At 51.8% G+C, this 23,028-nt stretch overlaps 1 protein-coding gene across 2 annotated transcripts; it reads right to left on the reverse strand.

Annotated features, from left to right (window-relative positions):
• Nucleotides 1-3,356: 3,356 nt before the first annotated feature.
• FAM20A (FAM20A golgi associated secretory pathway pseudokinase) lies at nt 3,357-18,862 on the reverse strand. 2 transcript variants are annotated; one of them, XM_054170957.1, is made up of 11 exons: nt 18,451-18,862; nt 13,024-13,208; nt 12,569-12,619; nt 12,066-12,144; nt 11,527-11,619; nt 9,086-9,201; nt 8,123-8,303; nt 7,708-7,817; nt 7,281-7,362; nt 7,140-7,199; nt 3,357-4,193 (listed from the first exon to the last, which is right to left on the reverse strand). In XM_054170957.1, the coding sequence occupies exons 1-11, from the start codon at nt 18,765-18,767 to the stop codon at nt 3,929-3,931; spliced, it is 1,539 nt and encodes a 512-aa protein (XP_054026932.1). In that variant the 5' UTR covers nt 18,768-18,862; the 3' UTR covers nt 3,357-3,928. The 2 variants fall into 2 exon arrangements, with proteins under 2 accessions (XP_054026932.1, XP_054026933.1); XM_054170958.1 differs by having other exon boundaries at nt 4,087-4,193; nt 7,091-7,199.
• Nucleotides 18,863-23,028: the final 4,166 nt, after the last annotated feature.

A 23,028-nucleotide genomic window follows, 5' to 3' on the forward strand; every position in this document is an offset into this window, starting at 1 on the left:
GGTCCCTGTAGATACCATGATGAGAATGTGAGGCAGAAAAAGTGAATGTTTTAACTTTCCTGCAACACTTATTTTAAGCTGTTTATTATTTTTCTTTCTTCCTAAGCCAATCAGCTCATTTTTAAAATGGTTCATTCTAAATCTAGTTGAAATCCCAACAGGTGCATTCTCTTCCCTTGCTTATGGAATTGACACCTCCTTCATACTCTGTTTTTTTTCCCCCTTCCCTTCCAAGTCCAATATGTTGCCGAGTCTTAAATGTAGTTCAGTATTTACCAGCTTTGTGTTCCATTACTCTGTGCACACCAATCCTTCCCACAAGTTTTTATGGAATTCCACACTTCAATAATGGTAGGCAATTTTTAAAAGGTTTCCTTTCAACTGTAGTTTCTATCCAGTAGTGTAGGTTTGTATTTGGGAGTGACAGCAAGCAGTCCTGCGTTCCTTGTGCGACTTCTTCTGCACGATGGAGCCCTCCTTTTGCTTCTTTTCTGAGGTGATGTGGATCCAAATTCAGCAGATTTTTCCCTCCCCAGGTTTGTGGATAATCAGAAAAGAGTCTGCAAACTGATGCAGAAATAATACTGAGGGTATCAAGCCTTGGCATAAAGGTTTTAGGTAATTCTGAACCTGATCTGTGCTCCTGATCCCAATAATGGGGATTTAACTGCTTGTGGGTTGAGTTCTCTACTCAGAAGGTGTTGAGTGGAGGCATTTTGCCAGAATTCTTTAAGGAGTCAGCAACTGCTACCTTGTTTTGGTTCCATTTTTTATTTGGTTTCTTAAGTTTTGACTCTCTCCAGGTTTTGGTTAGTATTTTTTTTTTTCTCTTCCTTCATTTATGTTCTTTGTGTTACTTTAAAGCACCAAAAACTGTGTTAAACTAGTTAGAGCTCCACACCCATGGAGGGGAAACAAAATGATGCACATTTTTTTTATATAAGGCTTTCTAATCAAGTTTCACTACTGCATCTTTTTAGCTTGCTGTTTAACTCCCTTTTGTAGTTTTACCTACAAGATTTTAAGATAAACCAGCTAAGTCTGAGTTTAAATATTACTCTTCACAGTTAATAGCTTTACCTTTGTGTGCAATTTAAATCTGTTTGAAAACAAACCAACCACAATTGGCATAGTTTTGCCTTAGCTAACATTCAGGGCTTTAGAAGTAATTTTTTGCTAGCCCACCTTTAGCAAACTTCTCAAAGTCTATTGCCCTAGGAAGCTATAGTCAACCAGAGGACCATTTTTGTATTGTTACCTGACTATCTTAAGTCTGATTTACTGTATGTGCTAATATATTATATGATATTCCTTTTGTTATAGATTGTCCTAATGGCAGGTAAAGCAATAAAATGAGAAATTCTTAAATGCAATCAGTCTCCTTTTCTTTTTGCCCCTCACCCCCATCCCTGTGTTGTTTCGTCTGCTGGCCTTAGAGGATGCACCATTAATGAGGTGGGAGAAACTAAGCAGCTTAATGGATTAGCTTTGTGTTAGCTCTGGAGGCTTGAGCGCAAATCACACACAATCACAGAATGTTAGAGGTTGGAAGGGACCTCAACAGATCATCCAGTCCAACCCCCCTGCCAGAGAAGGATCACCTAGAGCAGGTCACACAGGAAAGCATCCAGGTGGGTTTTCAATGTCTCCAGAGGAGACTCCACAACCTCTCTGGGCAGTTCCAATGGAAAAGTTTCCATGTTTTTGTGGAACCTCCTCTGCTCCAGCTTGCACCCAGTGCCCCTTGTCCTGTCACTGGGCATCACTGAGCAGAGCCTGGCTCTATCCTCCCAACACTGCCCTTCATGTCCTTGTAAATGTGGATGAGGTCACTCAGGCTCCTCCCAGCTGAAGAGCCCCAGCAACCTCTGCCTGTCCTCAGCAGGCAGATGTTCCACTCCATCTTTGTGGTTCTCTGCCTGACTCTTTCAAGCAGTTCCCTGAGGTTTTTCTTGAACTGGGGGCCCCAGAACTGGACACAGTATTCCAGATGTGGCCTCTCAGCTCAACTGGAGCTTGCTTGCAGAGCTTGGTCTCCATAAGCCAGCCCTGTGTCAAAGGAACTTCTGTCTGGCATTGGGTGCACATACTGCTTCTGAAGTGAGAAGGTAGCTGTGTCTTGCTTGAGTGTCTCAGCAACTCCTGCTTTGATCTCCTGTTAAAGTGGTTATTTTGCCTAGCCCAGCCACTCTTACTGGAGCTCATAAGCTTCTCTGAGTTGTCTGCTCTCATTTGAGATACCCTTAATGACAGCGTTGAGCATAAGATGGTTAATCATGAATGAGTCCTGGTGGACACACAGGGAGAAGGGGATTTTCACTCTGTGATGCAAGAAAAAGTTTTGAGAAATGGTGACATGTCTTACATCCACCTCTGAGGAACAGCATGTTAAGAAGACACCACAGAATAAAGGCATCCTTGCAACACCTATTGGTGCCCTACCTCTTCAAGCATCTGTGGGTCTCTTCCTTTCATCTGGCCCTCCCTTTCCTCCATCCTCTTGGTCAAAAAACAAAAAGGGCTGAAAACTTTTATCTACAAAGAAACTGGGAAATTTCCACTTCTGCCCTTAGAACTCTAAACTTATCTTCTGTTGCCACGTTCTTCCTGTTTGAGCAGCCAACACAACACCGACCACATTGACTGGGGGCTTGCCAAGGGCACCTAAAAACATAACCAGCAGAGGGAGATCCAGCTTTGGGAATACAGCATCCAGCACAGGAACCACTGGATGCACTGTGCATTTTAGCAGCGAGTTAAATCCCTTTTTCTTGTTATCTCTTCTCTGTTCAGGACAGCAGAAAGGTCTCTAAGCCCACCACTGTCCAGAGCTCTGTTTGATGCTGTCTAAAGCTTTGCCTTTGTGAAAGCTGGAAATGGAAGGCCGCAGTTGAATCACAAGTTGGGAGAGATCGAAAGGAGCTTGGCATGGGTTGTTTCTTTTTCTGTGTGTGGTTGCTTTAGTTTATGGGGGTTTTTCTTGCTAACTTTGGGGGCTTCAGAATATTGGTGGAACCTCTTTGCTAAGTAGAAACACTCCAAACTCCCTCAAACACTCAAATTATACCTCCACTCTCTCCTGGAGTTTAAAGTGTGAAGACAGCAGGTACTTGTACAAGTTATAGATTCATGGAATGGGTTGGGTTGGAAGGGACCTTAAAGATCATTGAGTTCCAACCCCATGGACAGGGACACCTTCCCCTAGATCAGGTTCCTCAAGGTGTTGTCCAACCTGGCCTTGAACACCTCCAGGGAGAAGGTGGCTCCTCCACCCATCAGGCAGGTAATAGTAGAGGTGGTTTTACTGCACACATGGAACTGGTGTGAACTGTTGAAGAGACCAAGAAGCAACACACAAGCTTGGTGGTGAGTGCTGTGAAGATGCTCTTCAGCCTCACTGTGCTGGATCCACGCAGTAGCTTGTCTCAGGGGCAGGTTCTGCCCTTATGAAGGATGCTTGCTCTTTTCTGAGGTAATCTTGGTTACAGAACAGAGACTTAGCAGGAAGAAAATGCTCTTGGTGTCTTTTTATTCAAGCCTCATCCTTGGGTCTAGTTTGTGTCCTTCACTAGCAAAGACCAAGACCCCGTGCAGGTTGAGCAGCCCAATGGCCACGTGTTCCCACCCCTCCCAAGGGCATGCCCAGCAATAGGACAGGAGATCACTGCTTTTCCCCCACAGAGCTCTGGTGTTCAGGGTGTATGGTTCTGCTGCAGCCACACCACCACTTACCAACACACTGGCCAAGCACAGAAGCTTTGGCTGAGTACCCAGTGTAAAAGCCCAGTGTGGTTCTTGAAGGTCTTCTGTAGAGTTTCCCATCTCAGTCTCCACAAGTGTTTGTAGATGGAAGTTACCAGCTATTAAAACTTGCCACTTGCCTCTCAGGGCTTTTCCCTACCTCTGGGCATGAGGTAAATAAGGACTTTTAAGTGGTCAGCTTCACTCTGTCAGATGCAGGAGCCTCGGGCTGCGTGGTGTCGTTGGCCACCACCTTGGCTTCTCCATAGGTGTCTATGCATTTCCTCACAGCTTTCAGGATAAGCTGTAACCTCCTGTCCAAAGCCAAGAGGTGGGGCTCGGTGAGGATGGGTGCCAGGGGGTCCTGCAGGAGGGATTCCCTCATCACGTCGCTGAGGCGGTACTCAGGCTCTGCCAGGAGCTGCAGCCGCAGCAGGGTGGTCCTCTTGATCCTGGAAAACAAATCTGACATCTTACTGGAAAGACAAAATGTAGGCTTCTAGGAGGAATGGCTGAGGGAATCTGGAGAAGAGGAGGCTGAGGGGGTGACCTCCTCAAGTCCCTGACAGGAGGTTGGAGGGAGGTGGGGGTTGGTCTGTTCTCATGTGCAGCAAGTGACAGGACAAGAGGAAATAGCTGCAAGTTGTGCCCCGTGGTTCAAGGGAAAGCTGCAAGTTGTGCCCCTTGGGAAGAATGTTGGTTCTCAGACATTGGAACAGGCTGCCCAGGGAGGTGGTGGAGTTGCCATCCCTGGAGGTATTTGATAGACCTGTGGATGTGGCTTAGCAGCAGTGGTAGGGTTGTGAGCTCTAGGCAAGAGGTTGGACTTGATGATCTCAAAGGTCTCTTCCAACCTCAACAGTTCTATGATTTTATAAACTCCTTACAGCATCCCAGCAGGAAACAGCTGAGTCAGGAAGGAGGGCAGAGGTGGGTGAAGTTACTTGGCAAAGAGCTTTGAACAAAAGCTTTCTCTTTCAGAAGGAAATGAAAGTGTCTGCTGAAACCTTTTCTTCTTCCCAGTCTATTTGTACTGCAGAGAGAAAAGCACGGTAGAAATTCTTAGGAATCAGTGTTCTTCCTCTGAGTCACAGCTGACCCAGTCCCCCAGATTACTGCAGGGTGGTGCCATGTCATCAGGGCTGGCATTTATAGGATAAGGGCAGAGAGGGAGGTAAAATGAAGAGGGATGAATGAGGAAAACAAAAAACTTCAGTTGAAACTGAGCAGGAAGAGGGAATATTTCCTGGAACTGATTTAACTCTGATTTATCACCCTAAGAGCTACTGAGATGTAAATATTCTTTCCCCTTGACAGAAAGTGGGATGAAAAGCTGCAATCTTAGAACACTTCTGGGAGCAAAACTGGGCATTCTGAAATAATTTGTTTAATCCTCAGCAAAACCATTTTGACTTCAGCATCTCTGACACTGAAATTAATCAGTGGTTTTAATGACTGCCCTTCAAATATTGGAAACAAAGCAGTCCCTGTTCATGGAGCCATTCTTATTTAGCTGAGCCAGAATTTTCAGATGGGAAAAGGTGCAGTCAGAAACATTTTAACCAGCTCCAGGGTTTGCCTTTATGCCTCTTGTTTACCCAGGGCATCGACTGGGAGCAGTCATGTGGCTGCCCGCAGCTCCAGCAGGACACAGGCTGTTCCCTTGGCAAGTGACAGGCTGGGTGCTGCTGCTGTGCCTGGCAGAGCAGTCACTGAGCTGCACCAGGCTCTGCAGGAGCCAAGCAAAGTGCAGGGCTTTGGTCAGCAATGCCTCTTGCATTGCACCAGGGATGGATGGAGGAAGGTGCTGTGCCCAGCTGCCTCCTGCACAGTGCTGCCACTGGAGCAGGTGACTTAAATTGTGGCTCTTGTCCTGGCTGCCCACTGACAGGCTTGCATTGACCATAGAATCATTTAGGCTGGAAAAGACTTTTAAGATCATCAAGTCCCACCATAAACCCTGCTCTGCCAAGTCCACCACTAAGCCACATCCCCAGGCACCACGTCTACATGGCTTTTAAACACCTTCAGGGATGGTGTCTCAAGCACCTCCCTGGGCAGCCTGTTCCAAAGCCTGAGAACCCTGAGTGAATAAATTGTTCCTAATGTCCAGCCCAAACCTCCCCTGGTGCAGCTTGAGGCCATTCCCTCTCCTTCTACCATTTGTTACTTGGGAGATGAGACCAACACCCACCTCACAACAACCTGTCTTTAGGTAGTTGTAGAGAGCAATGAAGTCTCCCCTCAGCCTCCTTTCCCTACCTAAAAAAAATAACCAATTCATCAGGTGCTACGCCTGGCAATGAGGCTTTAAATCACTGCTGGAGCATGGCTGTGAGGTTCTGCTGCTGCTGCCAGAGGAACCCTTCTCCAGAGCAGATGTGAGCTGCAGTGACTCTGCCTGTGCTCTCTTTCTAGGCAAGGGGTGACTGAGGAGCTGCTGTGGGTAAATAGCAGCTGTGTTTGCTCTGGTCTGAGCAGACAGAGCTTGGAGGTGGAGAGCGGAATGGTCTGACCCGTGGGGAACAGCAAAGGGGAGGCTGTAAGTTACATAAGAACCATGGAAGGGAGTCAGAGCTGGACACTGGCTGCCAGCCCTGCTCCTGTTCCACAGGGCAGGTGTGACCCTGCTGCTTGTACAGAATTTTGAAGACATGACCTGGAGCCTTCTAGGGACTTCAGCAGCCACAAAGATCCTTGTGCCAGTTTAACTGGGGCTGTTTTCAGGCCTGTCTGTGCCTTCTTGAGGGTCTTGACCCTTTCGGGAAGAGGCTCATCTCTGTGCTCCTTGCACAGCTGTGGTTGTGCCATATACTGTACTTGGAGCAATGCTGGGAGAGGACAGTAGCAGACAATGGGTGGGACAGGAACTGGTGTGGGAGCTGTGAGCTAAAAATACCAGATGTAAATCTGAAACCTAGAGAGCTGGGAAAGGGATGAACAGGGTTTAACAGGGAAATGAGCAGCTGCTGTTCAGCATCCCTGTGGTTGGAGTGGTCATCCCTCTTATCCAGTGCAGCTGGAGGACTTTGTTCCTGCTTAGGAGTACATGGGTGACATCATGTTGGAGCAAGGATCATAGGCTACATCTGGTTGGAAGGGACCCTCATAGGTCATACTGTGCATTTCTCTCCTGCAGTCAGCATGGACATTTCCAGCTAGACCAGGCTACTCAGGGCCCATCAAGTTTGACCTTCAGGGATGAGGCCTCCACCGCATCTTAGGGCAACTTGTGCCAGTCTTCCACCACCCTCATTGTGAAGAACAGCGTGCTTGGGGGGTGACTCAGTGGGCTGAGTCCATCTAGTGGGTCAGGACAGGCTTGGATTTTCATCTTAATCATATTAGCCTTTTGGGCTTCCAGCTTGTCTGGGAAGGAAGATGAAGCTGGCACTTACATGCAGCACTGGGAGAGCGGGGCCAGGATGGAGGTTTCATCATGGGAATGCCGCCCAAACCTGGGGGATGAAGCAGAAAGCACAGAGCTTCAGTGCCTGCCCACCACTTTCCCCCTCCCAGATGTCCTCCCACAGCCTCACCCTCTGGCGTTGTCCAGGTGTAAGAGGAAGCCATCGTCCCCAAACTTGGTGAACATTTCATAGTGGTGCCGGTCCATGTTCCCTGGGGAAGGGCAGACGGAGGAACTAAGTTGCCCTTGCATATGACCAAGTAATTCTCTAACCTCTCCTATTTTTTCTTTCAGATCTGCATGAAACAGTTGCCTTGCTGGAAGGGTCTAAGATGCTCAGAGCTGCTGCTTTCATCTTGCTGAACCCCCCCAGGGAGTGGGCTGGGGTGGGTCTGGGGGGATCCTCCTTGCCTACACATCAGGAGGGGCTGTGGGGAGGCAGCAGTCTCTGGAGCAGAAGGGATGTTTTTGAGAGACAGCATGGCATGGGAGGGCAGAGACAGTGATGCTGAAGGGCCACACAGATGGCAGGAAGGTCACTGCCACCTCCCTCATACCTGTCAGGAAGTCGAAGATGGCCATGTCGATGATGTTGAGCAGCCGGTTGCCGTTGCTGTAGGGGTAGATCTCCCTCACCGTGTTGCAGTAGAGTGGATTCACTTCCCACCTGCAGGAGATGGAGAAGAAGGGGGACCCTCACTCCATGGTTGCTGCTGCCACATGCCAACAGCACCCCAAAGAGTGTCCAATGTGGAGATGGAGAAGAGGAGGGCTTACATCTCCCTCTTTGTGCATGCAGGAGGCTGGAAGTGAAACCCAGTCAGTGCCCAGGCATTCTCTGGGCAGCCTCTGCACCTTGGCCTTCCTCTGCCTGGACATACAACTTCCATGCATCCAGCTGTGTGTCCTCCCCCTGCTATGCTCCCTGCAATGCAGATGTGGAAGCAGCAGCAGCAGCATTTACCCACTTACTCCTCTTTTCCATCAAACGAGTAGGACCGGATCCAGGGGTTTGGGATGGAGAGTCGTGGGGCCAGGTTGAGGGAGGGCAGGAAGGCAGAGAGGGACCCCTCCAGGAGGTGAGGGTTCCCACACACTGCGTACTCCGTCTTGCACATGTAGGGGCACTTGGCAAAGAAGCATACGTTGCTGGCTGGGAGGAGGAGAGAAAGGAGCAGTGATCCACAGGGGGCTGCAAGGTAGCCTGGGCAGACCTCATCCCTGTCATGCAATGGGGACTGAGTGTCTTGGGGCACAAGTTACCACATCAGGGATGTGAAACTGTGAAACGGACAATACTTGGGCTTTGGTTGATGGACAGGCCTGGTCCCATGCTAGGGGAAAGATTAGGAAGAAAGAGCAGGCAATAGACAGTTTCGGGTTGGAAGGGACCTTTAAGGCTTATCTAGTCCAACCCCCTTGCAGTGAGCAGGGACATCTTCAATTAGAGCACGTTGCTTAGAGCCCCAACCTGACCTGGAATGGGATGCCCCAGGGATGGGGCAGCTCTTTGGGCAACCTCTGTTAGTGTCTCCCCATCCTCATTGTAAACAATTTCTTCCTTCTATCCAATGTCCCTCTTTTAGTTTCAAACCAGCACCCCTTGTCCTGTCACAACAGGCCCTGCTAAAATATTGTCCCCACCTTTCTTATGGGCCCCTTTAATACTGAAATAGATCTGTCAGATGATTCCAGCTGGAGGCTGAGAGACACCTCTGCTGTAACCATGTCTTTGTGCATGTTTCACCCAAGAATTTCATTTCTGCTCAGCAGCACAAGAACTGCTGGTCCTTTTTGCCCTGCTCTTCCACCCACATGGACCAACACAGAATCACAGAATGTTGGGGGCTGGAAGGAACCTCCAAAGATCAAGTCCAACCCCACTGCCAGAGCAGGATCACCTAGGGCAGGCTGCACAGCCAAATGCTCACCTACCTGGTGAGACAAAGAAGACACTCTGCAGGATCTCATTCTTGGTGACCTCCAGGATCTCCTTGGTGACGTTGATCAACCTCCCAACTGTGGGTGGCACCCTCCTGAAATCCAGGATCCTGCAGAAAAGGGACAGCAGTCAGAGCCTGCAGTGCCAAGGGACATTAGTGCACAGGATGGCAACGTGGGACAGCAGATGCTGCCCTTGTCGCTTCCCTGGGTAGACCAGGGGCCTTTTCATAACTGCACTCACAGGGATATTTTTTTCATCTCCCAGCTTCTTTCTAGCAGCTCACCAGAATCACTTCACCCTCTGGATCGAAACGGGGCTGAGTTCAGATTTTTGCTATTTTAATAGCTGCCGCCTGGAACCATCTGGATGTTCTCCAGGATTCATGTCTTTTTCTGTAACTGGTTGCTCCCATCCCTTCACACGCAAGCTGGGTCCTTCAGAAGCCAAGAACAGCCCTTTGGGGCCTTCTGTGCTGTTGGGTTTGACGGAGAGCAAGGATGGGTTGAACCTGGTACGACAGGGCTGAGGCAGCGGGAGGTGAGGAGCCATCGCCCCACTCAGACACACTCATGCTTGGTTGATTCATCTCCAGTATGCTTCAAAAACCTCAGGGCCTGAGGCAGGAAAGCATTCATGTCAGGAATGGAAAGCTGCTGTGGGCTGCTGAGTCAGTACCATGGGGGGAACCAGCTCTTGCTGTGCTTTGCTCCTTGGGTAATGCCCTGCGCCTCTGAGAAGCAGGCAGGGAACAGGATTTAGCCTGTTACTGATTGAGCAATGGGGAAAGGAAGATGAAAAAAGAGAAAGAATATTTGCTTTCATCTCGCATCTTGCAGCCCTAAAAACCACAAAGCACTTTCGAAAAGCAGTCCAGCCTCATTTTTCTGGTGGTGGAGCTGGGCTGCAGAGAGGCAAGCTGGTGGGAGGTGAGGTGAAGGGGCAGAGCTGCAAAAGGAGTATGTCCCCCTTCATTCCCTCACTCAGAGACTGAGCTACAGGACTAACAGGCCAGTCCTGCTTATGAGAAGAGAAGGCTCTGAGGACACCTTGTTGTGGCCTTCCAGTATCTGAAGGGGGCTACAAGAAAGCTGGGGAGAGATATTTTAGGGTGTCAGGTAGTGATAGGATTAGTGGCAAATGGGAAAAGAATAGAAATGGGTAGATTCAGATTGGATGTTGGGAAGAAGTTCTTCACCATGAGGGTGGTGAGACACTGGAACAGGTTGCCCAGGGAGGTGGTAGAAGCCTCATCCCTGGAGGTGTTTAAGGCCAGGCTGGATGTGGCTCTGAGCAACCTGAGCTAGTGGGAGGTGCTCATGGCAGGGGGTTTGGAAATAAATGATCCATGAGGTCCCTTCCAACCCTAACATTTCTATTCTATGATTCTATGACAGGGGAACTAGAGCCCCCTACCCACCATCACACTCAGAGATCACTCTCCCGTGATGATCTTAAAGGTCTTTTCCAACTGAAACAACACTCAGAGTCTATAATTCTATGCTATTCAGTGCTTATCCCATGGAGGGGAAGGAGGCTACTGCCCTCCTCTTTTCATAAGGGTATTTTTGATTTTATTAAATACAAAGCCTAATGGGAAGAGGTGCTGGGTTAATTGCTCATTAGCTGAGGGTTTGAAACTGCATCGCTGCAGCAGATCTCACTGCAAACACTCCTTGATTGCTGACTGAGTGTGACTACTTCACCAGGAGAGGATTCAGCCTGTGCCCAGAGCTCATCTTTGCACTTGGGTGCATGAAAGGGACAATGTGCATGTAGCTGTTGATGGCCAGGTGAATTCCTGAGCCACCTGCAGCCTATTCTGGTCAAGGCTCTAGGGACCAAGTCTTATGAGGAGCAGCTGAGGGAGCTGTGGTTGTTTAGTCTGGAGAAGAGGAGGTTGAGGAGAAACCTCATTGCTCTCTACAGCTCCCTGAGAGGCAGTTGGAGTGAGGTAAGGGTCAGTCTATTCTCTATAGTATCAGGTGATAGAATGAGAGGAAATGACCTGAAATTGTGCCAGGAGAGGGTTAGGTTGGAGATTAGGAAAAATGTCTTTGCTGCAAGAGTGGCCAAAGATTGGAACAGGCTGCCCAGGGAGGTGGTGGAGTCACTATCCCTGGAAGTGTACAGAAAAGTGTAGACATGGCACTCTGGGATGTGGTTTGATGCCCATGGTGGTGTTAGGTCGATGGTTGGACTCAATGAACTTCGGGAACAGTTCTCTGATTCTCATGCAGTGGCCAAGGCAAAGCGAACTTCTGGGCTTCAGCTGAGATCCAGAGCTCCCCCATCCCCAGGTAACCCAGAAGCAGCAAAGGGTGCTGCAAAGCAATCACTTCTGTAAGGCTGAGCAGCTCTGCAGGGCTCAGCATGGCTCTTCTCATGCCAGAGCTGTGTGAGCAGAGGGCCAGGTGCTGTGGCAGGTCCCTACCTGTCCAGGTGGAAGGCAGCGATCTCCGCATTGTGCCGCTGGAAGTCAACGAAGTAGAAAAAGTCCTCAGGAGTCTCTTCCTCACGTTTCTGCCTGGGAGAGAGCAAGGAGGGGGTTCACCTAACTGGTGAACCTCACTGTGGGCGGCTGGTGGCAGTGGCACAAGGACAGCACGCCCAGGGGTGCACTGAGGTGGTGCAGCCAATACTAATTAGAGCTTTTCAGCTGTCAAGGCAGCTGGGTGCAGGGGAGGGGAGCTGTGCTGTGATGATTTGACACTATGAATCAATTCCTCAGTGAGGCTTGCCCAGAGAAGTTGTGGATATCTCATGCTTGGAAGTGTTTAAGACCAGGCTGGGTGAGGCTTTGAGCAACATGGCCCATGGCAGGGGGTGTTGGAATTGAATGATCTTTAAGGTCCCTTCCAACTCAAGCTGCTCTAGGATTCTCTGTGCCTGTCCTTGCCAAGGATCCTGGCACCCCTCGCTGTGGGCAACTTGGGTCATGGCTGTGGGGGTTGCTCTGCCAATGTGCCTTACCTCATGGGCTTGAACATGGCTTTTCCAAAATCCTGGAACCTGAGGACCAGCTTCAGGTGCACACCACTGGGCTTCACAACTGGAGAAGGGAACGGGACGTTAGCTGTTCTGGCATGTGGCAGAGCACCAGTTACACACTCCAGTGTGGGTCAGGTTCCCAGCTTCCTGAGAGCATTCCACAGCTACTTCCAGCTGCTCTTCTTCTCCCTTCTGACTCTGACTCTCTCCCTCTCCCCTGTGCCATAGAAGAGATTTTCCCTCCAGCACTTTCCCCAGCTGCAATTTCTTATGTCCTCTTGGGGACTTTTTCCCCCCCCAGCAGAAACCAGTGGCATACTGGTGTCCTGGCACCCACAGCCCAGCCTCTTTTGGGGTGGTAGGGTTTAATGGAATGGGGAAGGGCCTGATGGTGCCTGGGTTTTTGTTCCACTTGCTAGAGGTGAGGGTGTGGATGGAGGAGCTGAGGACTAAGGGGACAGCAGGGACCTGAATGTCACACTCACTCTGGCTGCAGTCACAGGCTCCCAGCAGTGCCTTCTCATCCTGGCTGTAGTCTGCAAGGGCAAGAGGAGTGGTGAGACCCCACCAAGCCCAGACTCTTGCTGCTGACTCCTGTCCCAGCACTGGGCATGCAGCAGTGCCACCTGCACAGCAAGGGATGCAGGGGGGGAAGGTGGTGAGGTAGACAGTTAGGATTAAACTGGTGTGCAACAGGTCCCCAGCTTGGCTGGCACCAAAAATGCTGCATTAAGGACCACAGCCAAGTCCTACCTCAAGATAAGGACACGGCAGCTGCACAGCACAAAACCTGCTGGGAAGCTGGCAGAAGGCTTGGGGCTTCCACCAGTGAGTGACAGCCTCTCCCCACCTTGTTTGCAAAGTGGCCTGGGGGGCCTTGGAGCTGCTCATCCCCGTGCAGCTCCCAACATCCCCATCCCTGCAGCAGAAGGCTGCTTACCAGCACTGATAGTGGTGAAGTCCTGCATGTCCCGGAGGAGCCTGTTGACAGTGGGGCTGGAGCGTGGGTAGAGCCCATCCCTGCTGATGCTCAGGTGGAACTGGAGCCAGCTGGCCTCTGGCCGGAGCAGCAGTGGTGCTGCTGGGGAGGTTAGGTTGAGCTCCTCCCTGTAGAGCTTGTGTCGCCTGGAAGAGAGCAGTTATGGGAGGATGAGGATGAGCCCTGGGGTGGGAACCCTTCCTGTTCTGAGCCCAGAGGCTGTAAGGGAGCAAGGAGAGTGTTGGGGAGCAGAGCTGGGGGGCACAAGGTGGATAAGGACTCTGGGTGCTCCTCAAGGGGAAACCGAGGCAGGATGACTGAGATGGTCAAAGGTCTCGCAAATTGTGTCTCCTTCTTGCCTCTGCAAAGCCCTGGGAAAGCAGCCTCAAGCAGGGAAACGAAGGACTCTGTGTCTTCTTTCTGCCCCATCAGGACCAGGAGGGGTGGCAGGGCAGGGCTAGAGCTAAACCACATCTCCAGCAACACAAGAGCTGCTCTGTGTGATGGATGAAGTGTGTGATATGATGCTTCCTGAAAGGACTGCAAGTTCCAGGCTGGGTTTGGGAGGGGATGTGTTGTGACAGCAGGTAACTTGTATCTTGACTTCTCAGGGAGGTGTCTGGAGAGCCCAGGACAAAAACAGTCTTGTTTGAGCAAGCCTCCATAGACAACTGTCCTTATGGTCATCACATCTCTGACAGAGTGTTTTCCTGCAGCTGGAGGTTTCAGGCAGGGAAAATACCACCAAGAGTCATAAATTGCTTCCAAGACCAGATTTGTGGCCCTCACTCTGGTGAAGTGGGGTGTGACAAGGCTGTTTGGCACTGTCCTGCCCATCATCTTGTCAATGAAGGTTGAACCCATTCCTTTCTTGGCCAGGGGAGCTGAAGGGGCCTCCCAAGTTCAATAATAACCCCCAAACTTCTCCCCATTCAACCTTGTGAGCTCAACCTTGTAAGACTCCCAGGGCTGGAGCCACACTTTGCTAAACTGCCATCAGAAGGTGACTGGTTCCACCCGGTGGAGGACACAGTGTTGGTTTCTCATCACCACCAGCAGAGCCATGCACGGGGCAGCCAGTCCTGACAAAGGGAAAATGACCACTGGAGGTGCCAAGATACCTTTATGAAAGAAAACAGGAGCTGGGAGCAGAAACCAGTAGGGCATTAACCACTGCTGGGGTGGAGCAACTGGCAAGAGGGAGGTGCCATGATTCTTGCTTAGACCCAACCCAGACCCTCAGCACAACATGCTCTGGGAAACAAAAGATGGAAGGAGGCTTTTCCCTGTCCACCCTATTTTTTTCCTCCTTTTTCAGGTTTTGTCCAATGCAAACAAAACTAAAAGCAGGGAGGAGAGGGAGGCTGAGAGCCATGGTTTTCAGGCTCAGTAGGAGAGAGGAATGTGCCGTGGGATCTGCTGGAATTTGCTGTGCTGGTGGCTGCAGCAAGTGGGTGCTGACTGTGCACTGAGGTTGGCTTGGTGCTGGCAAATGGAAAGAGCTCTGCCTCGTGGGTGAGGCTGGTTTGTGTTGTTTGGTTGGTGTTTGTTTTTTGTTTTTTTTTCTTCAGACCAGCAGGAAAATGTGGAGTTTGGGTTGTTGGTTGTTGTTTTTTCCTTTCCCATCATCCATCTCCAGCCAAGCAGGCTAAACGCTGTGGTTAGTCCAGTCTAACCATCAGCAAGGGATGAACCTTCCTGGTGGTGAGGGACAGGTTTCAGCATCCTGGGAGGAATCTAGGAAAGGGAAAGATGTGGTGGATCTGCAGGTCAGAGCAGCCTGTTCCCTCTCCTACCTTGTTTGCCTTTCAGTTGGATCAGGTCAGCTACAGCACAAAGTCCACAGGCATGTGGTCAGCAATAAGGGTCTCAGAACATTTGTGCATTGATCTGGTTTGGGAGGAAGCGGAAGTGATTTACAGCCCAGGGCCCAAGGGGAGGAGGGTGTGCTGCTGGGGGGGGGTCTCACCTGGCCCTGTGCTGGCCATTCTGCAGGCTTTTGGGAGATGTCTCTTTGCTCAGCCCATCTGCAAAGAAGGCAGAAGCTCTAATCCCGAATTGGGAGGAGCAGGACATAGGAGTATGCTGAACCTCTCTGGCAGGTTTGGCTGGCTACTCTGCACAAGGATGCCATCAGCTCTGATGGACATTACTCGACCTTCCAGCATGCTGCCATGCACCAGGTGTCACGTGGGAGAGTCTTTGAGGCACAACCTTGACCCCCCCTGCCACAGCCAGGGTCAAGAAAGACCTGTCAAGAGATCACTGCTGGGGAAAAAAAGGCAGCAGTTGTGCAAGGTGAGGCAGTTCCCAGCCCTGTGCCTGCATGGTCCCTGCCCTAGGCAAACTGCTACAGGGTCAGTGAGCCCTTTAAACCCCAAACCCAGCTCCTTCTGCCTCCCCAATTCTTTCAGGATTCCTGAGATACTTCCCTGTCTAAAAACTGGGGTCATTGCTGCTGGCCTATAAATAGCCCTGGGGTTGCCCTGGCTTCCTGCTCTGCCAGTTTGCTGCTGGGCTGCAAGGGGCACGGCCTGGGGTGATGTTGGGCATGGGGCACCAGTGTCCACTCACCCCATGCCTCCCCTGGCTCCAAGCTGGTTAGAGAGTTTGGAGTTTTGAGGCTGTTCCTTCAAGGATAAAAATAACCTCTGGAGTTTGCAAGGGTAGTTTTTATGGGTTTGAAGAGGTATGGAAGGGTTTTGCTGCTGTTTCCTTCCTGCGTCCCCATCCGTGGCTCCAGCTGGTTCTGCAGCCTGCAATCAAATCCTGGTCCTGACTGGAGTGCTGAGGAAAAGCATGGAACTGGGCAGCAGGCAGCACACAGCCAGTGCCATGGAGGTAGGACGTGCTGTGCTCTCCTGGCCCTGGGTATCCGAAACAGGCTGTGTCCTGGGGCCACTCCATGGGCTGGCAGAGCCCCAGTCCAGCTGATGTCCATCTGGCTGCAGGAATGAAGGCAGGCATGCTGTGCTGGGGGTTAAGCTACAGCTCCTGCCACTCAGGAAGAGCATCCTGCCCTTCAGAAAGCTGCTTTGCCAATGGCCAGACCTAGAGGTGATGCAGGAACATGCCACTGCCCAGTCACACTGCACACCGAGGAGAGGGTGACCCATGGGTGCTCAGCTCTGACCCTCCTCTGCTCGACAGTGTATGGTCACACATCAGGGAGAGCTGGCATGAGCCTTGCTCCCACAGCACTACCTTCAGTCCTCAAAAGCAGCAGCAGCTTCACTAAACCTACGGATTAGGAGAGGAAGCCATGGGTTCCTGGGTCCCACAGGTCAAAGCCGTGGGTTCCTGGGTCCCACAGGTCGAAGCCGTGGGTTCCTGGGTCCCACAGGTCAATGCTCTCAGCAGTTGTAGGGACATCTCTTTCACTGACCATGTCAGAGAGGACATGAGCTCTACAGTGCTTCTGGTGAGGCAGAAATTCCTCCATGCCAACAGCAAAGGAACAGTGTTATGAAAAGCATCAGCCCTGGCAAGGGCCATCTTATTATACATTCAATTTGCAGGAGAGGTTGTGTGTCACCTCGGCCTGTCTCTGCTTGCTGGAGGCTTCACCTGCTTGTGAGCATCATATATTTTATTTCAGAGTGACTGAGGAACAATCAATACTCTGCCTCCCTTCTCCTTCCTGGAGGTGCAAAGCCAAGTCAATCAAGGGCAAACAGCATCACAGTTCTCCTCCTGGCCACATCCTAACCAAAGCTCTGGAGAAAAGGCAAGGTACAGCCACAGCTCCATCACAAGCAGCACAACTAAAGAGAGCAGCACATAAAGCTGAGGAAGGCAGGCTTCTTACCAAAGAGCCAGAGCTGTCCCACAGGTGATGTTGGCATGGATGGAATGCCAGTGCTGCTGCAAGTGCTTGGCACTGGGTGCTCGGGGCTGCTGGGGGTGCTTAAGGAGCCATTCAGTATGTGCCATGAGCTGCTTTGGTTCACATCTCATCCCCGCCAGGCTTGTGCTTGGGAAGCATCCATCTTGCTACCCAAATCCTGAAGTCTCCAGGAGGCATTGCTCAGCTCGGAGATGTGTCTGAGGATGGTCTGTGGCACAGCATGGCCGTGTCCTGAGAATGCTCAAATCCACCACCCATGGAGCTCAAGCGATGTGAAGATTGCACCTGCTTCAAACTGACTCAAACAAGGAATGATCTTCACAGGGGTAACCCCCAGCTGAGCACATGGGGCAGCTCCTGGTGCTGCTCAGACCACAGAGATAATTCTTTGGTTCTTTCCATTGTCACTTTCCATCACGTCCTCCTGCAAATCGTGCCTGAAGCCAGGTCTGTGTGAGTCCCACAGAAATAAGAGGAATATGCATTGAATTGGAGAAACTGGGAGCTTGGAAGTCCTGCCTGTGTGGCTTAGCAAACAGCATGTGGGAGGAAGAAGGAGCAGTCCTCTTGCAGGTGGGCACCATCCCTGTCCCATGAAGGGGGCAGCGAGGCAAGGCTGTGAGCTCAGCACTCTGGCAGCTTCGGTGCAGAGGCACCAGGGTGACCTGCTGCAGCACCCCATCCCCATGGACATCCCACGGGGTCCGAGTTTGTGTGTGAGGGAAGAAGCTGGTGTGGTACAGGGATGAGCAGGGATGCCACGGCTGTTTCCAGCTTGGATGAAACCCTCATGAGAGGGGGGTTAGACTGGGAGTTCAGAGGCCCTGGGGTGTGAAGCCCCAGCAGTTGTGTCATGCAAGATGCTCAGAGATAGCGCTGAGGGTCACAACCACCCCTTGAGGCAGGGGCCACAGGAGTTAGTGATGGCAGAGAGCCAGGAGATGGGACAAACTGGGCTGGGGATGCCAGGGGGGACCCAGTTGGTGCAGGCCCAGGCAGGGTGTGCTTAAAAGGGGTGGAGGAGAGAGCTGCTCAGAATGGGGTGCTTCTGGGGTGTCTGTGCAGGGGGTGGGGGAGCAGAAGGGATGCCTGGAGAGAGGATGCTTAGGAGGTGCCCATGAGAGAAGTGCTCAGGAAAGGGGTGCCCACAAGATGCCCATGGAGGGGTTCCAGGGAAGGGGGTGTCTGGAAGATGCCCACAAAGGGGGTGACTGAGGGGTATCTGCACTTGAGAGTCTTGTGCAGGAGTTAAGCTGAAAATGGCCATGCAGGAGTTGCCCAGGAAGGAGGTGCCCAGGAGATGCCTATGTGAGAGGTGCCAGGGAGATGTTCATGGAGGGGTTGCTCGGGAAGGGGGTGCCCAGGAGATGTCCATGCAGGGGCTGCCTACAGAGGAGGTTCCAGAGGAGGACCTGCCTAGGGAATACCTGTGCTTGGGATGCTCATGCAGGGGATGCCCAGGAGATGTTCATGCAGGGGTGTCCGACAGACGCCCGTGAAGGGGGTGCCCGGGCAGGGGGTGCCGTGCCGGCGGGACGCACCTGTTCCAGCGAGCCGCCTTCCGCCGGTAGTATCTGAGGGCTTCACGGGCGCCCAGCAGCGGCTCGGCGGGGCCCCGCGGGCCGGCGGTTCGGTACAGCGGGTGGGCGAAGAGCCGCCGCAGCGCGGAGGCTGCTCGGGAGCGGGGCGGCGGAGCGGCGGCGGTAGCGGCGGCAGATCGGCGGCGGCAGGCGCAGCCCGGGGCTCTCGCCGCCAGCTCACGCCGTGCCCGGGGCCAGAGGTGGAAGTAGAGATCGGCGGCCAGCAAGGCTCCGAGTAGCAGCAGCACGGCCGGGCGGTCTCGGCGCGGCCCCGGCATGGCCGGTGCGGGGGAAGCGAGAGCCGCGGGCAGGGACAGCTCCGGGAGCGGGCAGCAGCCGCCGCCGCCTCCCGGGGCAGGGCGCACGGGGGAGCTCGAGTGGCGGAGCTGGGGGGTGCGGGCACCTCGGGGCGGGGACCGGGCAGAGCGCTTGGGGCTCGGGGCGGGCTCGGGGACCGGGACGGGGCGGGGGACTGGCGACAGGGGACGGGGTGAGGGGAGAAGTCTGGGTCCGCTTCTGCGTCTAGGTATAGGTCTAGATCAAGGTCCGGGTCCGGGTCTGGATCAGGAGACAGACGGAGGCTGCTCTGAAACGAGCGACCTGCAGCTCTGCCGCCCGCCCCTCCGCTGCTACCGGAGCACCTGGCTCATCCCGGCTTCCCCCATGCCTCCCCGCCTCGCCCCGGGCAGGCTGCGGGCTCACCCCAACGCCTGCTCCTCACCCCTCGGCTCTTTCCAGGATTTTTTTCCCTAGCTCTTCCAAAGGCGGACTGTCCACCAGGCCAAAACCCTTTGGTAGAGACTGGGAGGTGGCGAGTGGGGTTACTGGGGGGCTCAGGGCAGTGTTTGAGTCGGGGTATGGAGATGAGGTGCTGAGACACATCTGGGTGTCTGTGGGCAGAGCCCTTTGGGGGTTGTGACCCCACAGACCTTCAGCACATGGATCAGATTCTGCTTTTATTTTCTTGATGACTTAAGAAAGAAAAAAAAAAAAGAAAAAACAAAGAAAAAGAAATAATAATAATAGACGAGGAAACTCCTCCCTGCAGCTTGGTAGGAGAGTTTTGGCGATGGGGATGTGCTTGGGCTGGGACCCATCGAGCTCATGGAAGAAGAGCCCTGCTCTGAAGAAAGCCCAGCAAGGAACAGGTTGAGGAGCACCAAGCCAAGGGAGGGAAATGGAGGAGAAACTGGCTGTAAACAAAGGGAGCGTGACTAGACGAGCCTGGCTCCAGCACTCTGCTGAAGGGAGAACAAAAAATAAACTGCAGAAAGAGGGGAAAGTCAATGATGTTTTCAGCTGTCTGGAGCAGAGTTCTGTTTTGCATGCAGCACTGTGAGGGGAGGCTCTGGGAAGCGTGCTGGGATCAGGGGGTTTGGGCTGTGCAAAAAGGCATCAGTGGAGATATTGGCTGAGCACCTGTCCCAGAGCCTGGGATGCTGCTTTTGTTGAGGAGGAGCGAGAAGATAGTCCCCTGGGCTGGCCAGGTGGATGGAGGGACCTGGAGCATGTCTGTCCCTTTGGTCTCTTGATCTTTGGAAAATAGGGGCTGGTTCATGCTCACTTTAGAAACACAACTTCAAATTCATTTCATCGTTTGATATTTGAAGAGTTTGGATTTCAGGTTTGGAATCTGGCTCTTGAATACCAAGTTTTATGTATTTTCCACAGTATGTCAGAGAAATCCTAAGCACAAACTGCAGCTGGTGCTTGTGCAGGCCCCTGAGGACTGCTAGGAGCAATGTACTCCCCACACCACTCTGCTCCTGCCTGGGGACACTGGCTGTGGTCATGCTTCTGCGCCCTGGGGGGATGAAACTGGTGCAGTGATTACCCTCTAAACCAGCCATGAGCTACCAAGAGGGAAATATTTAGGGCCCTGCCTGTATTAGAAGTGCTGGGGGGCACTGGGTGGGCGGGGGCTCTGTTCAGAGGTGCTGTGTTTGGTCTGTTGGACAGGAAAAGCTCCCACCTTAGAGCTGATCCTCCTGATACTAAAGGAGAGAAGGAGCTTTCAGGACATAAAATGGGGTGGAAAGAGGGGGAAAAATAATCACCATCTCTCTGGCTGTGTTGCTTAGGAGAGAGCAAAGGGGTGTTGTGCTGCAGCAGCACATTCTGCATGGGGACACCCCGTGGTGTTCAGCCCTTCCAGGGCCAAGCAGCTTGGCAGCTTCCCCAAGACAAGTGTCATATCCCTGACAATAAGCAACGCCCTGGGACTAACAGTGGTATTCTTATTTATTTGTGTAGAAAGAGACAAAATTGGCCATCTAAAGTGAGTGAACTCTGGAGCTCAATGAACCCTAACGCATCGCCGGGAGCAAACACTGCTCTGAGGCTGTCAGCCCTCTGAAGGGCACTCATCCACTCGCTTTAAACGTTAAGAGCAACTTTTGGCAAACACTCCATCCGAAACCTGGCTAATACTTGCTTTGCTCTTAATCCTCCCGGAGCTGTTTCCCTCTTGCTAATCTCTCCCAGAAACCATTATTAAATCTTTCCTGGTTTGCAACTCTTAATTCTGCAGAAACACATCAGGAACAAAACCTCAGCTGGGCCTGTGGCTTTGTGCTTATTTGCATGCTCCACAGGAAGATCATTTTGTCTTTAATGAGTCTAATTAAAAAGAAACAAAAAAAAAACCCAAATGAATCCCATTAATCTGTAAGAAATTGAAGCACTATGGTCCTTCCTAAAGCTTTAGTGACTGCCAGCTCCTAACATGCTGAGATGCAAAATCCCTCTTTTTGTTACTGTTTAGGACATTTCAGTGATGTTCAAGGGAGGTTATCCTGCTCTTTTGAGAACCCACCTGGAGAACCGTGTTCAGCTCTGGGGCCTGCCACGTGAGAAGGACAGGCATCTGTTGGAGAGGGTCCAGAGAAGGGCCACAAAGATGATCAGAGGGCATCCCACCACCTCCCTCAGCATCTCATCATCTCCTGGTTTCTTAGTTGGACTGTTTGTGGGACTCTGAGGTATGTGCTGAACCTTGAGCTGTGTGACAGACCTTGAGCTGTGTTCAGGACCCTGAGCTGTGTTCAGGACCCTGAGCTGTGTGCAGGACCCTGAGCTGTGTGCAGGACCCTGAGCTGGAAGGGCAGCTCCTCTTCCCACCCTGAATTTCAGCAAGGCTCAGCTGAGCAAATTGGAATGGTTGGATGTGTTCCTAAAATTAACCTGCAAAACCTGCTTTGATAGGACACTGACAGCTAAAGCAGCATCGAATTATCGTTTGGAATTGCCATGAGATAATTGGCCTCATTTGCTATTTTAAGAGGGGGGAAAAAAAAGCCTCCCTCTTCCAGACAACTGCAAGGGAGAAATATTCAGGCGTAGCTGATGTCCCAAAACATATCATTAAAGCTTTAAATAAATGCATGATGACATCTCCTGTTAAGAAAGACTTCCTTTGTGTTTGAGATAGGAGCCTGCCAGGTCATTTTCAAAGTCATTGTTTAATAAACAAAAGCTATTCCTCTTGTTTTCCCAGACAGGCAACTTAAAATATTTGGAGATGTAAGGATGTAATTGGAGTTCTTTCACACATTATTGATTCAAAAATCATCTTCTTTAGAGATGCCTCTTTCTTGCCAAAAGGTAAATGCCTCCATCTGCTGCTTTTTGTCTGTCTTACTCCAAATGCTACGGAACTGACCGGTCCCACCCTGATGATGATGTTTGGAGAAGGGAGAGCTATCCCCTTAGCTGCAGGGATTAAACACCAAGGCAGCTACACAACATGATAAAGAAAATAAAAACATGACTTGGAGCAGCCAAGTTCTCTGTTTGCTCTTTCACCATCAGGATGTGTTTGAGCACACTGCAGCATGGACACGTCAGAAGCACATCCCATGGCTTTGGGCCCATTCTTGGTCTAGCTGCTCTGGTTGGGGCTCAGAGCACCTCAGAGCAGCACAAGCTTCTTCCTTCTTACACATTGGAGCTGCTTCATGCTGGTGGTAGCTGTGTTTTGGGGGTGGGGGTGTGATGGCGGGGGGCAGGGAGGCCATTGTGTGGTGGGGCAAGGAGTTTGCTCCACATATGGAGCTGCTTTAAAAAAGGTGATTCCAGTTTGGATCCCTGGTGGGGAGGGAGAAAAACCCACAAGGAGCAAGGGAGCCTGGGGACATGACAGAACAGGTCTGGAAAATAGAGGCAAAGCTGCAGCTTGGATCCTCCCAGGGAAAAGCCAGGCTGATGTGCAGCTCTTCTGGAACATGAGGTCATGGCTGAGGTCTTTGCTGTTTCCCTGTCCCCCTGATGCAGATGGTTTTGGCTGCTCCCACGGCTCTTCTGAGCAGGCTCATTGGGCTGCTTCCTCCTGTCCTCTTCCATGAAGTTCACCTGCCAGTCCTGGAGGGCCCTAGTCCAGCAGGAGCCTCTCAGGAGCTTCACCACCACCCTCCTCTTGCATGACCTTTCCACCCATAATGTGATTTGGGAGATGCAGCTGCTGGCTGGGGCTCCTGCCCTACATCAAGTGCTCAACAGTTGAATTTGACCCAAATTTTTGGCACCAGGATGGAGCACAGT

Source organism: Dryobates pubescens, chromosome 20, assembly GCF_014839835.1.
Source record: "Dryobates pubescens isolate bDryPub1 chromosome 20, bDryPub1.pri, whole genome shotgun sequence".
NCBI lineage: Eukaryota > Metazoa > Chordata > Aves > Piciformes > Picidae > Dryobates > Dryobates pubescens.